The sequence below is a fragment of the Lynx canadensis genome, chromosome C2 (assembly GCF_007474595.2).
Source record: "Lynx canadensis isolate LIC74 chromosome C2, mLynCan4.pri.v2, whole genome shotgun sequence".
NCBI classification, from domain to species: domain Eukaryota; kingdom Metazoa; phylum Chordata; class Mammalia; order Carnivora; family Felidae; genus Lynx; species Lynx canadensis.
The window spans coordinates 10,122,976-10,140,163 of NC_044311.2; the positions used below are offsets into that span (position 1 = coordinate 10,122,976).

The 17,188-nt window shown below is 40.3% G+C and overlaps 1 protein-coding gene across 1 annotated transcript; it reads right to left on the reverse strand.

Annotated features, from left to right (window-relative positions):
- Window positions 1–6,538: 6,538 nt before the first annotated feature.
- HIGD1A (HIG1 hypoxia inducible domain family member 1A) lies at window positions 6,539–14,724 on the reverse strand. Its single transcript, XM_030330088.1, has 4 exons — window positions 14,629–14,724; window positions 9,020–9,130; window positions 8,226–8,360; window positions 6,539–7,557 (listed from the first exon to the last, which is right to left on the reverse strand). Exons 2-4 carry the CDS (start codon window positions 9,114–9,116, stop codon window positions 7,508–7,510), a joined length of 282 nt encoding a protein of 93 aa, XP_030185948.1. The 5' UTR covers window positions 9,117–9,130; window positions 14,629–14,724; the 3' UTR covers window positions 6,539–7,507.
- Between the last annotated feature and the right edge of the window lie 2,464 nt (window positions 14,725–17,188).

Genomic DNA, 17,188 nt, shown 5'->3' on the forward strand with positions numbered 1-17,188 from the left:
CACTGAAAGACTTCTAGGCTGTTTCCAGTTTGGGGACATTACAAATAAAGCTGATACAAACATTCATGTACAGTTTTGTATATGAATTTTTCATGTACAGTTTGGCTAAGGAATATAAAATGGTGCGGCCTCTATAAAAAAGTTTGTCAGTTCCTCAAGAAGTTAAAATGATCCAGGAATTTCACTTCTGGATATATACCCAAAATATGAAAGCAGGGACTCAAACAGATATTTGTACACCCATGTTCAAATTTTTTTTTTCAACGTTTATTTATTTTTGGGACAGAGAGAGACAGAGCATGAACGGGGGAGGAGCAGAGAGAGAGGGAGACACAGAATCGGAAACAGGCTCCAGGCTCTGAGCCATCAGCCCAGAGCCTGACGCGGGGCTCGAACTCCCGGACCGTGAGATCGTGACCTGGCTGAAGTCGGACGCTTAACCGACTGCGCCACCCAGGCGCCCCTGTACACCCATGTTCATAGCAGCACTATTCAGAATAACCCAAAGGTGGAAACAACCCAAATGTCCATCAACAGATGAATGGATAAACAAAATGTGGTCTATCCATACAGTGGAATATTATTCAGACATAAAAAGGAAAGAAATTCTGACACTTGCTACAGTATGGATGAACCTTGAGAACATTATGCTAACATGAAATGGACCAGGCATAAAAGAACAAATATTGTAGAATTCCATTTATTTTAGGTACCTAGAATAGGCAAATTCATAGAGACAGAAAGTAGAAGAGATGTTGGCAGGGGGGAGGGGAAGAGGGAAATGAGAGTTATTGAAGGGTGTTAAGTTTCTGTTTGGGATGATGAGAAGGTTCTGAAGGCAGATGGTGGTAATAGCTGCACAGCATTGTTAGGTGTACTTAGTGTCCATGAGTTGTATACTTAAAAATTGTTAAAATGGTAAATTTTGTTATGTATATGTTACAACAAATTGTTTTTTACTTTTTTCATTTTATTTTTTATTTTTTAAAATTTACATCCAAGGGGCGCCTGGGTGGCGCAGTCGGTTAAGCGTCCGACTTCAGCCAGGTCACGATCTCGCGGTCCGCGAGTTCGAGCCCCGCGTCAGGCTCTGGGCTGATGGCTCGGAGCCTGGAGCCTGTTTCCGATTCTGTGTCTCCCTCTCTCTCTGCCCCTCCCCTGTTCATGCTCTGTCTCTCTCTGTCCCAAAAATAAATAAAAAAAACGTTGAAAAAAAAAAATTTTAAATTTACATCCAAATTAGCATACAGTGAAACAATGATTCCAGGAGTAGATTCCTTAATCCCCCTTACCCATTTAGCCCATCCCCCCTCCCACAACCCCTCCAGTAACCCTCAGTTTGTTCTCCATATTTAGGAGTCTCTTCTGTTTTGTCCCCCTCCCTGTGTTTATATTATTTTTGTTTCCCTTCCCTTATGTTCATCTGTTTTGTCTCTTAAAGTCCTCATATGAGTGAAGTCATATGGTTTTTGTCTTTCTCTGACTGCCTAATTTCACTTAGCATAATCCCCTCCAGTTCCATCCACGTAGTTGCAAATGGCAAGATTTCATTCTTTTTGATTGCCGAGTAATATTCCATTGTATATATATACCACATTTTCTTTATCCATTCATCCATTGATGGACATTTGGGCTCTTTCCATACTTTGGCTATTGTTGGTAGTGCTGCTACAAACATGGGGTGCATGTGTCCCTTCGAAACAGCCCACCTGTATCCCATGGATAAAAGCCTAGTAGTACAATTGCTGGGTCATAGAATAGTTCTATTTTTAGTTTTTTGAGGAACCTCCATACTGTTTTCCAGAGTGGCTGCACCAGCTTGCATTCCCATGTTACAACAAATTAAAAAAAAAATCAGTTGCACAGATTTCTGTGGGTCTAACCACTCTTTTTTCTAATCCCTAAAAATTAGGTCCTTCCCACAGTTCCATATAGCTCCAACTATAAAGTAGGACCTTTATCTATGCTTATTTATTTTTTAAAAGATAATCATAAGGCCACCAAATAGATTTTCCTGCACTGAAATTATATGCTTGCTCCCACAAATCAGTAAATATAGCATAAGCAGACAGTGATCCTCTTCTTACTATGAGAAGCAAAGTTGAATTGAATATCAGAAGAAGTACCTGGGTTTCTAACTCTCTGACATGAGTCAAGTCACAAACATCAACTTTCTTCTTAAAATAACAACAGTACTGGGGCACCTGAGTGGCTAAGCAGCTGCCTCTTAATTTTGGCTCAGGTTGTGATCTCATGGTTCATGGTTTTGAGTCCCGAGTCCAGCTCCGCGTTGACGTGGAGCCTGCTTGGGATTCTCTCCTCCCTCTCTTCCTGTGCTCTCTCAAAATAAATAAACTTTATAAAATAATTACAATAGTACTGTTTATTACCATGATAATCAAATAGGTCATGAATGTTCTTTGTAAACTGTGAAATACTCTTCAGGTGTATTATTACATATTTAGCTGTTTTTGCCTCAAAATGGAAGCAAGCTTTGCTGCAGCTTAAAACTAAGGCTCCATTAGGCTCTATGCATTTCAGACCTCTCCAATTATGGACTTCAGCTTTGCAGATCCAAAATCTGATTTGGTCATTATACCATAAATGTCTCTTGGGGTTGGACTTAACAGCAGTCATGGTATTAAGTGACTGACATGTAAACCAGAACACTAAGCCACTAGTTTACGTTGGGGAATTGTGACCCATATCCAGGGCCCCTCCCTTCCCAGAATCAGACACCCACGAAACCAAACGAGTCATCAGAAAGATATTGGGAGCATGGATTCAAAGCAACCAGAAGCAAACTACCTTGAGATATTTTTAACACTCATCACAATCAGGAGCCTCCTCCCCCCCCCCCCCCCCCCCCCCCCCCCCCCAGATAAAAATTGTTCATTTTCTCCAGGTTCAAGATCCTTCTGGCTGGAAGGTGCTGTCTCTTCAACTCACCATGGATTTGGGCTTCCTTTGTTGGCTACCAGCCTCTCATAGACTCCCCCTAGTACACTTTTGTTTTAGCATAACACCATTTTGGCTATTCAAGTCTTAGTGTTTGTATGTATGGTGATCTCACCCATCATATGCTGATTTTATTAGGAAACTCAATGTTCTGCCAAGATTCAGTAGTCCTTGCTTCCAAGGGATCTCTCTGATGGATGAGATCTACCCTGCTCTCCTCCAAGCCTTCAACACAATGTATTGGTAATGTATTTTTATATTTTACTCCACATTTCTCAATTTCACTCTTAGCTCATATCATGGTCTTTCATAAACCCTTGAATGAGTCACCTGGTCTCAGTAATTATCATTTTTTTCCTATTGCTTAGGTCCCCAATGCCTTGTGTACTTACTAGTTTTTAATTTACCACCTTCACAGTAAAGACCATTTATATGGGGGGATTTCTTCATCTTTCTTCTCACAAAGGCCAAAACAAATACTGACAATTTTCATATATGAAGAAACCTGAGGAAGAAGCAGCTATGGAATATTGGCGGGGGAAATTGACCTCAGACCTAATTGGGTAATGAATGTGTATATGTGTGTGGTGGAAAGTGGAAATGAAGATAAGAACAATTATTTATTGAACAGTTATTACTTTATATACCTGCCTTCCCTTCCATCATGCAGTTTCTCCCTGTGACCAGGCTCTTGAGTTCTGGGTCATGCTCTGCCACTTTTCAGTTGTATGGCCTTGGGCAAATTACAGCTTTCCTTTCCTATGTTGGTAAAGTCAGGATAATACATACTTCTGCATTTTTGTGAAGAACTAATAGAAAAGACTATTGAAGCATTTAATACACAGCAAAGCAGTGCACAAAAGTATTATTATAGTGGAGCATGCATTGTGTTTTCAACTTGTCATGGCAAGATGTGAGAGAAAGGAAAGTCCACCGTGGCCTAGAGAGTTCAGAGAAGCTTTACCAAAATAGAATTTGGGTTAGGTCTTCATGGTGTGCACTTGAACTGCCTGGGACTGCGGAAAGGGAACATTCAGGAAACAGGTAAAGCATGAGCAAAGATGTTGGGGGCAGTGGTGAGCACAGGGTTTCAGCGCTGCTGGACGAGGTAGCAGAACAGGAGCTGAAGGGCCTAGGTTTAAAGTGGTACAACAGGAGAAAAAGGACAAATCTGAGTGATGGGAGACTCTGCTTATGAAAAATTGGCAGGATTGGTGAGTGCTTTAACAGTGATAGAACAGGAGGAAGGGAAGACATTTTTAAGAGTTTGAGCCCAGAGTGTGATAGGGGGAGGTGGAGGGTGTCACTGACAGCAATGGGTGAGCCAGGAAGGGGCACCAGTGGGGAAGACCGCGAGTATGGCTGTGTGTGGGCTGAGTTTAGGTGATAGGCATGCAAGGCCTCTAGCTTTCTTCACTCTAGCTGAAAGGCACGATGGCATTTCCTCCTCACATGGTAAAATTTTAGTCCATGACACTTCAGAGTTACACTGGGGACAGGAAAAAGACCAAACACCATTAGAAAAAGCTCGGAATACTACAGAGAGGACCTGTTCCTGGGTTCCTCTGAGGGGACCAACTGGACACTGATCTCTAACCCAGAACCATTTATCGTATCACTGCTGAATTTAGAGAAAACTTTTCTAACTTTTGTCTTGCTAAAAACAAATTATTTATTTCAAATAGGATCAAGTATATAAATAACTGACAGTTCTACTATTTGACACAAGAGAACTTTAAAATACCTTATGTTTATTCAGCTTTGTTCTGGCCTAGTAGGTATGTTACAATGGGCTGTAGGTTTACATGGGGATAGAGCCTATATTTCAAGCTCCTGAAACTCTCCAAGTAGCATTTCCTCATCTGTGAGGCAAGAGGCTTGCCCAGCATGACCAATCCCCTACTCCAAAATCCTGACTCTATGATACAGAATCAGAGTGTACCTTGAAGATGTAAGTTCCAACTCTTACCACCAGATGTCACTGTTGCTCATTAGAAATAGATAACTCCAGGGGACAGCAGGATCATGAATGTAGTAAAACCAACAAAACCTACTTATCCCAATTAGTTCAACATTTACTGAATACCTATATAAGCCAGGCACTAATGCCAGGTACTTTAGGTCATCGTGCCCTCAAAGAGACTAGAGGAGACACGGAAACAATCACTCACAGCTCTCCAGTAACCTGCAACATTAAGCCAAGGAATCTCAGTGAAAAATCAACATACCATCTCTTTTAGGTAAAACATTGATTCCTCAAGGATACTTTTTCTGACTCCAACCCTAGGTTAGGTCCCCCAAGCTCGATGTTACTGCTGCAACCTATACTTAGCATTCATCATGCTTTTTGTAATCACTTAATGGCAGCCTTCCCTGCTAGACTATAAATTGAGGGCAGGGCCCATGAATCTCCTGTCCTGCTGCATTCCCAAGCTTATCATAGTAACAAGGTAATAGCAGTCATTTATGGAATATCGATGCATCAGGTGCTATGCTAGTCACCACTCCATTTAACCTTCCCAAAAATCCTAGGCCACTGATCTTGTTTCCATTTTACGGATGAGGAAACCATGGCTACTTGGCTAGTAGGTGGCAGAACCATGAATCCAGGACTGATTCAGTAACACATAATACCACATTCATTTTAGCCACTGTTAAGGACTTCCATTATTTGATGCCAACCTATTTATCTCTTCCTTGGATGAGCAACCCCACCCAATTACATAATGCCCAGTACCATTTCACACTTCAGTCATTTGCCCTATCCTCTGGCATTGGTCTAGATCAACTTCTCTCAAGTTAGCATTTAGCTTAACAGAATCAATAATGTACTCATCTATTAGAACAATAATTTTCTGAAAATTGTTTCCAAATGTGTTTTTCTACAGAAGGCTTATCCTTCATGAAACAATTGTTAGGATTGCCTACCAGGATCTAAGGTCTACTGGAACCTGAGAAAATAGTTCCTAGTAATAGCTTTTATTTTTAAAGCACTTTTTCACAGACTCATATAATGACCTATAAGCTACATAAGACTATATAAATTAACTAGTTCAACTTGTTATTTTATAGCTAAGATTGAGACAACTCAAAAAAGATTTGATCCAGGTTATACAGTCAGTGGTGAGTCAAGCCCATGCTATAACCTCTTGTCTAATTTTATTAATTTACAATAACTGCTGCCACTCCAGCATTGATTTCACAAAGGCCAACTTTTCTAAAACCTGTTGGCACCCACCACTTAACTGCCCAGGTTCTAGTTCCAAACCAACAATCCTCTCTAGCTATGGGACCCTGGGTTGGATATTTATACTGTTCATGCCTCAGTCTCCTCCTGTTAAATAAGAATCATAGTTCCTACCCCTTAGGGTTGTTAGGAAATCTAAATGACATTATACATGAAAAGCACTTAGAGCAGTGTGTGGCACATAATAAATGTTCAATAAATGTTAACCATTATTCCTATTTAGTAAATATTTTTTAACCATAGTTCCTACCAAAGGTATAAGACATTCTCTCTTTTCTTGGAACTTGATCCTTGTGATTTATTTTTTCCAAACTGAAAGAAATACAAGACGACTGATGTGTTCACTTACTTTAATAACACTACATTTACCATGTTATCACCATGGAATGTAAATTCAGGTTAGACAAGAAAATTCCACAAGTGCAATAAAGCATTCTAAAGTATACCAAAGTTTGCGTATAATGTCTGACCAAACCACCTTGCTGATAAATCAATCACTAATCACTTCGATTATAGGTAATTTGTTACATTTATGATTCTTCCAAAGAAAAATAAACAAATTTCATACATTTAAAAAGTATTTTTCATTTACCTTAGAATTAGTACTTAAAACACACATTTCTATTTCAAGATGACATTTAAAAATTATTCTAATACAACAGCATAAATATAATTCTGCAATTATAAAAAAAGCTAAACTGGGACTCATACTTAAGTAATTCTCATGTTTACATATGATGCTGAAATAAATACTACTTCTAAGCAGCTGTTATCAGCTTTTTAAGTTTGGTTTAAACACACACACACACATGTTCAGTTGTGGGGAAGCATATTCCATGCACTGCTCTGAAAGGGGTCTAAGAGCCAACCAGCCCTAAAAACTGAAGTACTCAACCAGTCTGCAAAACAGGCAGAAAAAAGTTAAACAGGATTCCTACATAACATCAAAAGCATGTGATAATCTGCAGCAACTGGGAGGACTTCAGGATTGCCAAGTTGTTCTCTTTACAACTCATTTCATCAGAAGGCTTTAAGAAGATGCATGTTTTACCACTAACAAGTACATTTAAAAGTGACATGTTTCTTTTGTGCTAATTTGACTCTCCGGAATGACCTAGCTAACTAGTCATTAGTAATTTGGTTACCAGGCAAATTGAGCCTGCAAGAAAGGAAAACAATATTTAAATTACCATGTTATTGTCTGACCCATTCAAACCATTTATTTTCAACATAAACATATAAATTCAACATGAGATGTCTGGAGCAAGCACCACCAACAAAACCAAGACAGCTGCTCATCTTCTAAGGTTTAGGTTTTGCCCAGAATTCCTTATACATGGAATAGCCCATACCTAAAGAAAAAGAATGCTAGTTAAGCATTTAAATATTTCCCGTGACGTTAAGAAAATTGAAAACAGTTCATAAAATAGCTAAAAGTAGCATCCTGCTACCATGCGATATTTACAAGGGGAACAAGACCCTAAACTGCTTACACTCCTGCCTTCTTAAACTATTTACACTTCTAAAATTCTTTTATGTAGTTTCCCAGGTAGCTCGGACTATTGAAATACTTGTTTTAAAGAACAATCAATGTTTATCTTACAACTTTAAAAGGAGTCACTCTTGCTATGTAACATCAAGTAAAGCCAATAAAAGAATGTAATACTTATATTAATAAAAATCTTTCCCACTGTCAAAAATTCAGTGAAATAACAATCATATGTCTCTCCCAGATAATGGATCTTACTGCCAACCTATATACATATCTAGACTCCTCAGTGAAATTATAAGTTCTGTGATGCACAGAATTATCTTTCTTTAAAATATTAGTAAGATATATTACAGACAGTAAAAATAGGTCACTACTTGAACTATTTTTATTAATCCAATTTTTATGTGAAAATAAATATAAGTGACATTTACAAACTACTTCAAAGTCAGCTACAAGCTGCCTTGTTTTATTTACAAAGAAATCTATTAATGGGAATTACAAACTTGAAAATTTCCTGTTGGAACCTACCAAGAGTCATTGCTCCCACAACAAAGCCTTGGGCTGCCACGCGCATGTGGATCAGATGAACAGACATTTTAGTATTTCCCCTGCTCTTCAATTTATATAGTCCATACGCAACGATTGCTGCAAACCCTGCCATTCCTGTAAAACCAATCGTCACAAGCATGTCATGCAAGGGGGCAGGGAACCAAAATGACTTTACTGTCAATCAATGTACTTTTGACTATTTTTATAAGGATGCTTTATGAGATCATTAATTAACATACAAATTGAGTTTTTAATTTTCCCCCCTCAAAACCAAAACTCCTTAATTGGCAGCAAAATAGTAGCAGGTTCAGAAAGTTAAGATCATCTTCAAAATGTGGGCTGTGGAGCCAGCAGATGCTTTAACAGTGTCAAGGGAACTTCTACTTTCAGTCCTATTTCCCTTCCTGAAGGGAATCAGTTAATATAGCAGAGACTGTAATAAATCATAACTGTGAGTATAAGAGGTTTTTTTGAGTCTTGTGAGTCTTTCTAGCAAATCACTGGACTGAGGGTGATCTTCAGGTCCCCCAAAACAGTCATTGAAATAAGAGTCAATAAAAGAAGTCTGAATACACACAGAAGAACTTTTTATAGAGAGTTCTATCAAGCCAGTCTTACATAGAGAGTTCTACCAAGCCAGTCTTACATATTTCAACAACATATGAAAAAAATATATGAAAATAAATGCTTTCAGGATATGCTTGATGAACTGACCACATTTCTACTGCGCTAAAGCTTACAATAGACTGATTATTAGAACATCACAAGCTTACCGATGGGAACAAACGGTGCCTCCCTAGCTTTTCGGATAAGTTTAGATCCCTGATCTTCATCATATGAAGAAAGAGAAACATCTGTGCCGGTTGACATAGTGACTGAAGAATCTGAAAGAGAGTTTCCAGAGGTTCTGCAATTAAAAGGATCTAGAACACTGAATGGCTGGATGTACTTAAAATACTTAGTTTCTACATAAAAACCTAGTGTGTATCCACATGAAGTTTAAGAAGGATTTTTTAGAAACTAACTGTATTTTTAACCCATAGCTACCTTTAGGGAGGGCTGTAGTTATTCCCACCTACTGTTTTGATGTTTATCCAACACAACCAATTCCTTTTTAGCACCACGTCACTGATAACAGTGAAAACTTTTTTTTTAACTGAAATAACTTTTGTCAATTAAAATAGTAGCTATTAATTTTCTGGCTATTTTCACCCTTAAACAACTTCAACTTAACAACTTCACTCAAACCAAACCAACAGTCCTTACTGCCTCTTCAAAACATGTTGAATATCCTACTAAGCACTTCTAAGTGTAATTTTCACTGCTTTCAACTGAGACTGACTTACTGACTCCAACATGCTACCTGGTTCAGTTCTCACCTCTGAATAGTTTCCAACCTATTACAGTAATCTCTATTATTGATAGTGGCTGTTTTGGGAAAAAATGACAGTCTGAATAACCAAAATTTCTACTTTAGCTCATTATTAAGGGCAAAGCTTTTTTTGTTTTTTGTTTTTTTTTAGGACAAAGCTTTTATTTTAAATACAACTGCTAGAAATGCCTCTTTTTAAGCATAATTTATGTTCAATTGAACATAACATAGCCTTTTAGTTTTCTACTTAGGGTTATCATTTCTACCATCACTGCAGCAAATGAATAACTGCACTGGCCAAAAACTGAATGCCCCCAGGGCTGTTCTTAATTCATCTATTTTTTAATGTTTATTTATTTTGAGAGAGAGAGTGAGCGAGGAGGGGCAGAGACTGAAGGAGAGAGAATCCCAAGCAGGCTCCATGTTGTCAGTGCAGGGCCTGATGCAGGGCTCGAACTCACAAACTGTGAGATCATAACCTGAGCTGAAACCAAGAGTCTGATGACTAATGGACTGAGCCACCCAGGACCCCCTTAATTCATCTTCTTAATGAATGAATATCTCCTAAGCTTCAGTTCTACTTCCCTTTCCATACCTTACATTTCCTGGGCCTCCCTCTTAAAAATGTCTACCTTCTTTTATATTACCCCTGTAAGTGGTACCAAAAAAGGCAAGATATTAACCTGATCATTATATGGATAGGGGAGGGGGGGCAGGAAAAAAAAGATTCACTGCCATTACCACAGAGACCAAAGACTCCATTCTCCCTTTTTCAGTCATATCCCTTTACACAGGAAGCTATTTAATAGGCGTTTCATCACAATGAGAAAGTAAAAAATTCAGTTTCACCTTAGTCACAGTATACATATACTTCCTTCTTCACTGAACTGATTTAAATTGCCTATAAACTTTACCCAAGATAAAATAAGGGAGTCAAACATAGTATGCAAGTCTCTGATTAGTGTCATTTACAGTAAAGTCAAAAGTCAACTGCCCATCCCACTACCCATATAACATCTCACCTTCATTTCTGGGTTTTTCCAGTGCACCATACTCCCTTCAATAATAACTCTCACTCAACACTTTGCTATTCCAGGGGATGTAAAGAGTAGGTAAGACCCTCAAAGAAAATCCAACTCTAGAGGGGGGCGTAGTGCTTAGTTTGAAAAGTGAAATCATCTTTCTAAACCCTCATCCCCATTCGGAAGAGTCCAATTCTGTCATCTGACAGAGAAGAAAACCTTAATCTAGAGTTGTGCAGCATCACACTGCTAAATAGGAGGAAACTCAGATTAGAACTAGACTTTCTCTTCTTTTTTTGTACTCCATCACCTACTAATTGAATAAATCCCTACTTACTGAGCTTTTATTATATACAAGGTTCAACAAGCTCTAAGTTCAGGACGCTCACTGTATATGTGAAGAGTTAAAACAAACACTGAAACAATTAATGGTTAAAAATTAGATTTTTTTTTTTAAGGGACACGAAAGAGCATGATTACTTGCCAAGAGCATAACAGAGACAATGAGAAATGAATTTAGAGTGTGGTATCTTTTAAATAAAGTAGGTTTGGGAACTTTCAGAGAAATATTTGAGACTGGCCTTCAAGAAACTACATAAATGGACTAGATGGAGAGATTAAACATTATATTTTAGTCCAGTATACGCTTATTTGTTGCTTTCAAAACTAACTATAAGCTTCTGAAAGGCCTAACAGCTCATCACAGATCCTCCTTCCACCTTTCTTGCCAACAGAATCCCACATTATAACCATATTAAATTTCTTAAAGATGTTCTCTATACCTCAGTGTCTCCGCACAAGCTGATTTCTCTGCCTAACACTTTTCCTTCCTTTCCATCTCCTTCAGATATTTTTCCTAGCTAACTCCTCCCATTTTTCGAGTTCTAATCTTTAAAAAAAAAAGTTTATTTATTTTGAGAGAGAGAAAGAATGAGCCAGGGAGGGACAGAGAGAGAATCCCAAGCAGGCTCCATGCTGTCAATGCAGAGCCGATGTGGGGGCTCAGTTCCACAAAACATGAGATCACAACCTGAGCTGAAATCAAGAATCAGATGCTCAACCAAGCCACCTAGGCTCCCCTCAGGTTCTTATCTTAACTGATGGCCACTGGAAGTCTTCGACTTTCCGAGTTTATGATAATTGCTTCGGTTATGCAGTCCTATAGGACCTCATGCTTTCTCTATAAAAACTTTCTTATAAGTATCTGTTTCTCTTGCTAGAATCCTTGAAGTCAGGAGGCTAATCTGCCCTGCTTATATCTATCTTCACTGCCTCACACACTTGCACATAGTAAGCATACCACAAAATATTTGTTGAATAAATTTAAAAATAATATACTGCAACAATTAAAGTTATTCTCGGGTATATTTTATCTAGGAATATTTAGTGAAAGCAATAACAATTATACACATTTGTAGAGTTTAATTGGTCAGTAAGAAAAATGCCAAACTGTATGTACCCAGGTGCTTATTTAATTCTTAAAGAAATGATAACATGAGTGGGGCTTGGTTCCTTGCAACCACAGGAACCTATTCTATAAAACTATTCTATAACACAATCCACTTTTAAAAACTAGCATCTTCTTTTGCAGATACATTCATTTTTTTCCTTTTGCCTTATTTATTCCTAAACTAAGAAGTCATTTGGGAATTATCTCTAAAAGCAAGAAAGTCAGTAATCTTTCCTCTAATCTCTCACATCTGGATCACTGTAATTGTTCAACAGGTCAATGGAGCAAAAGTTTTTTGTCTCCCTCTTTCAGGAGAGAGGGGATGGCAGTCTCTCTCCTGTACATAAAAGAAGAAAATCCATTGATCTCCATTCCTCACCTATGATGGAAGGTCATAGACGGGTAGGACATTTGATCTGGTTTTCAGAAAGTAATCCCTAGGGTAAGAATACGGGTATGGGGGAATAATTTGGTCACTATTTGCTTTAAGTGACTAATAATAACCTGTCTCTGATCAAGAACACCTTGTGTGCACATCTGAGGATAAAATAAAGAGGAATATTAAAAACTCAACACTTATACCAGATTTATTGTACTATACTTCATATTACATTTTTAGATCATCTTATACATTCTAATATACTACATATTCATAACACTCCTTGCAGGAGTGTAAGATTTTGATAATTCTCTTTCTAATTTTCATCTGAAAGTTTCCCAAATATTTATGATTTACAGCACATAAATTGAAAATGGCTAACTTTTAAAGTATCAGGATCAATAACTATGGGTGATATAATTTGAGAATAACCACCGAGATGATTAATCCATGCCAAAAGCCTAGCTTTACACACGTAAGAAGGGTTATGAAGGGTTATATGAACTGCTCAACACCAAGAATACATCTCTGGCAGGGTAAAATTAGAACCCAGATCTCCTGATACACAGTCCAGAGTTCTTCTGATTGACAATATATTGCCAAAGCATCAATCTTATGATGCTGGTAATATAGTTAATCTGAAAAATATTAAAATCCATTCCCTAACAAAAGCTTGCATTTCTTTCTTTGAATTGTAAAAATATGCAAGTCATGCATAAAATTAAATGGAACTTCCTTCCCCAGTGACTTGACTCTTCCAACAATTTGAACTGTGCTTTGAATAGATTTTTTTTTTCACTAGCACCACTTCTAGATTTTCCTTTATTTTAATTTTCTCATCTGCCCATAGCAATGAACCCAGATCTGTCAAAAAAAGCTGAACAGGTACAAAAAGAGCCATTGATGACCAAATAGTCAAAGTCAGTTCGAAAACACTACTGTCTAAACTTACTAAGATACTACCAAAGACCTTTCCAAATGCATGGGAACCTAGAAAAGACATCAGGGAGATGATGTAACAGACTGAAGGATCTTCACAGCCCGTCATTTGGTCACAGGAACTATTAACAAGGGCTTCAAATTTCGATTTTTCATCGGTTACCTGTCAGCTCGCTTAAAATGGCTGCAAAGGTCCCACCCTGGAGATTCTGATTTACTGAGTCAGGGGCAGGGCGCAAGGAATCTGCATTTTAAGAAGCCCTCTTCAAGTGATTCTGGGGCACAAGGAAGTAAGAGATTCCCTGGTATACATGACTCAAACATGTTTGTGCTGCTAGGGCCTGGTACCACTTCAATCTGTCTGAACTTTTCAATCTAAACCGGTCATACTCGAAAGTGCTTGGGTACTTCCCGAAGCACAGATTCCTGCGGTGGGGATTACCCCATACAGGGAAATAGCTGCTGCCCACACCGGTACTAACAAGAGAAAGGAGACTAACACCGCCGAATCATTTCAGCGGCTCCCAATTCTAAACCCGCGCTATGTTTTCTAATCTCTAACCGGCAGGCTTAACTTTCAGGAAGAAATTTAAATTCCTTCACAGATGTTTATACAGGGCCTGAGGGCTTCTTACCTCCCTAGGGTAAGAGAGGATCGCCAACGGTGGGAGGAAACACGGGGTCGTAAAGAAGGGTAAGGTCGTGTGGTTTTACGCTCTCAACCTTTAGAACCTCCTCCCCTGTCTCTTCCCGTGACCTTGTCGGGACTCTGCGGGCCGGAGCGCTCGCCCTCCCAGTTCCTCCTCACCACCTCGCGGGCCCACTCTCCAGAAGGCTCCCTGCTCCAGCTACCGGCTCCCTGAGGTCGGCCCCAGGCCTTTCCATGGGTCTCTCACTACTGCCTCTCCCCGAGTCTTCCCTCTCGGCCACGATTCACTCCACAAGCTTTGGTTTCATCCTCTCGTTGGCTCCGTATCCCCTCACCAGACAGGCCGTCAGGCTTTGTCTCGGGACCCCCAACTGTCCCTGAACCACGAGGTCGGGCCTGAGACCCTCCAATTACACCTCGTCCCGTTCAACCTGGACATCGCCCCTTCCTCCCAGCCCCGCGGCCCCCAACACTCCCAAGGCGCTCTCGGCCCAGCCAAGCGCTGCACCACTTCTTCCCTCCCCACGGTCGGCAGTCCTCCGCTCCCAAGACTCCCTCAAGCTTCACTTGCCTGCAATGACTGGAACTCTTAAACTCCAGACGGTTGTCAAGCTCCAACCGGTTTCAGGCTCTCGCCCACGCCCGCTGTAAAGCCGGCTTCTCTTTGTCCCGCCCACACCTGATCCTAACCAATCAGAAACCAGCGGCCGGCAAGCGAGGGTCCCGGTAGGGGCGTGCGTGTGCGCGGTGGGTGGGGCAGGTCCCGGATTGGCTGGGGGTGACGCGCGCCGGCTGTGGCTCAGGGTCCCCGGCTCTCGCGTAGGGATAACGTCAGGGGTGAGAGTTCGCCGTGCGAAGTTCACGCGAGGACTCCAGCGTCCCTGGCTCTTAGGCTGGCGGGACCTCAGATTTCTCTCGCGTTTTTTCCCTCGTGCGGCGGCGGCTAACTCCTCGAAGGCTGTATCCCGAGCGCGGGCCTGGCGGGGACGGGCATGAGGGGTTTCGGTCGCAGCCAGTTCTTGGGAGGCTCGGGGGAGGACGTTCCGGCTTTCACGCGCGCCGACGGCGGCGGGGCGACGGAGCGCTCGATCCTTTCCGCTCGTCTGGTGGTTATCTGCTGCCACGAACACGTGCTGTGGAGCCTCTCGTGGAGCCTTTCTTGGGGCTTGCACTCTGGTGGGGGCAGCCATTAGTTGCAAGCATGGGGTCACTAGAGCGGTGGTCTGACCCAGAACAGGGGAGGTTTCTCTGAGGAAGGCAGTGTCTTGAGGTGACAGTGAACTTCCAGGGAGGGAGCCTCTAGTTTGTTCGTATGATAGATAACCAGTATCTGGCGAGCTGATGCAAAGCGTCAACTGTGCCGTAGGGAATATATCTGTGACTAAATTAGAATCTCTTAATGTTGCCGTGAAGTGAGACAGGTTGCCCATGTTGTGTATCACACAGGTAGGAACCAAGTGCCGTGAGCTCCGGATTGTGAAACTCTTTTTGTCTCATGATTGAGTTAAGACACACGTAGGAAACATTCGTGTTATATATGTTGAATTAAAAACGTCATACCTTGGTTTTATTATGGTATGGTTTTCAGCTACTTGAAGGCACATACTTGGTTTGGTTCACGCCCATACTTCCTGGAACAGTCTTTGAGCTCAGCTGAGTAGGAGCCCAGTGATGTTAAATGAAGACATAAGTGATGCAGTGATTGTAGGGTTTCAAAAATAAGGGGGATAACCAGAGACTTATTTAGGATAATTAAAATGACAAAAGAGCCTGAGAGACTTGAATATGAAGGTAAACCCGAAGTCATTAAGCCCTGTGATTCTGGAAATACAAAGGCTAATAGCAGCAGGGAGCTGAGCGTATTCATTCCTGAAGGGGATTTGTACAAATCAAAGGAATGTTAGCTTCCTTTGCACATTTCCAGAGAAAGAGATTTGGGATCTGGGAGACTTGAGTGCCAGCCTCAGGCTAGCCACAAAGTAGTCTTGACCCTGGGTTTTACTTCTCAAAACTTCACTTTCTTCATCTGTAAAATGGGGGTAACAGTGGTGCGGTTAATGAGGAAAATGTAGGTAGAGTGTTAGCACAGTGCCTGCATGAGAAGTGTGCACTCTTACTTTAAAAGTTCCTGTGCTGTGCATTGTGTGGAAAGAGGCAGACCCTGCCCTAGTTGTATGAGAAATTATCTCTTTCTGATTGGTATATAGAAGCCAGATCTTGGTAAATGATAATGATAAATACCTGAAATAATCAATGCAGAAGATTTTTTAATGGAGGTTATTCTGTTATACTTTTTTCCGTGTTGTGTTACAAGAAAACAGCAGTGACAGCTGACAAACCATTACATCTTTCATCATGCAGACCTAATTGATAGCAAATGTACATCATGTATTATTCTCCTTACTCTGTCATTTAGAAGTATAATTGATGCAGAAGACTTTAAAAAATTATTTGGGTTCTCATGCATTAAACTAACCTACTTGTGATTTATAGAAGGAAAGACAGCACAAGAAGTGTCTGCCTAATTTGCTAATTTCTGCTCTTTGGAGAGCCTTTGTAACTTCTTATGTTCTTAAATTTTTTTTTTTCAGCGTTTATTTATTTTTGGGACAGAGAGAGACAGAGCATGAACGGGGGAGGGGCAGAGAGAGAGGGAGACACAGAACCGGAAACAGGCTCCAGGCTCTGAGCCATCAGCCCAGAGCCTGACGCGGGGCTCGAACCCACGGACCGCGAGATCGTGACCTGGCTGAAGTCGGACGCTTAACCGACTGCGCCACCCAGGCGCCCCACTTCTTATGTTCTTAATAGAGGTTTACACACGATCCATTGTATCTACTGTAAGAAATGCGCTTCTAAACTCATGTCTATTTAAGCTGACGCCCAGTTTAAAGCTACACTACTCTTTTTTATATTCTTAAAACTACTTTGTGATCTTTATGGAATTTTTTTCTAAAATTTTGAGAAAATTGGTAATAGCTACAGAAATTTTAAAACCAGAGTTCAAAGTCACCTTCAGCAATTATATTTCTTGGTGTGTATATTTTGTTGGGTATTGTACTGGATTTAGAAGTTAAAGACTTAGTCCTTTTCCTGAGATGATTTACAGTCTGATTAGGTAGAATGAAAAG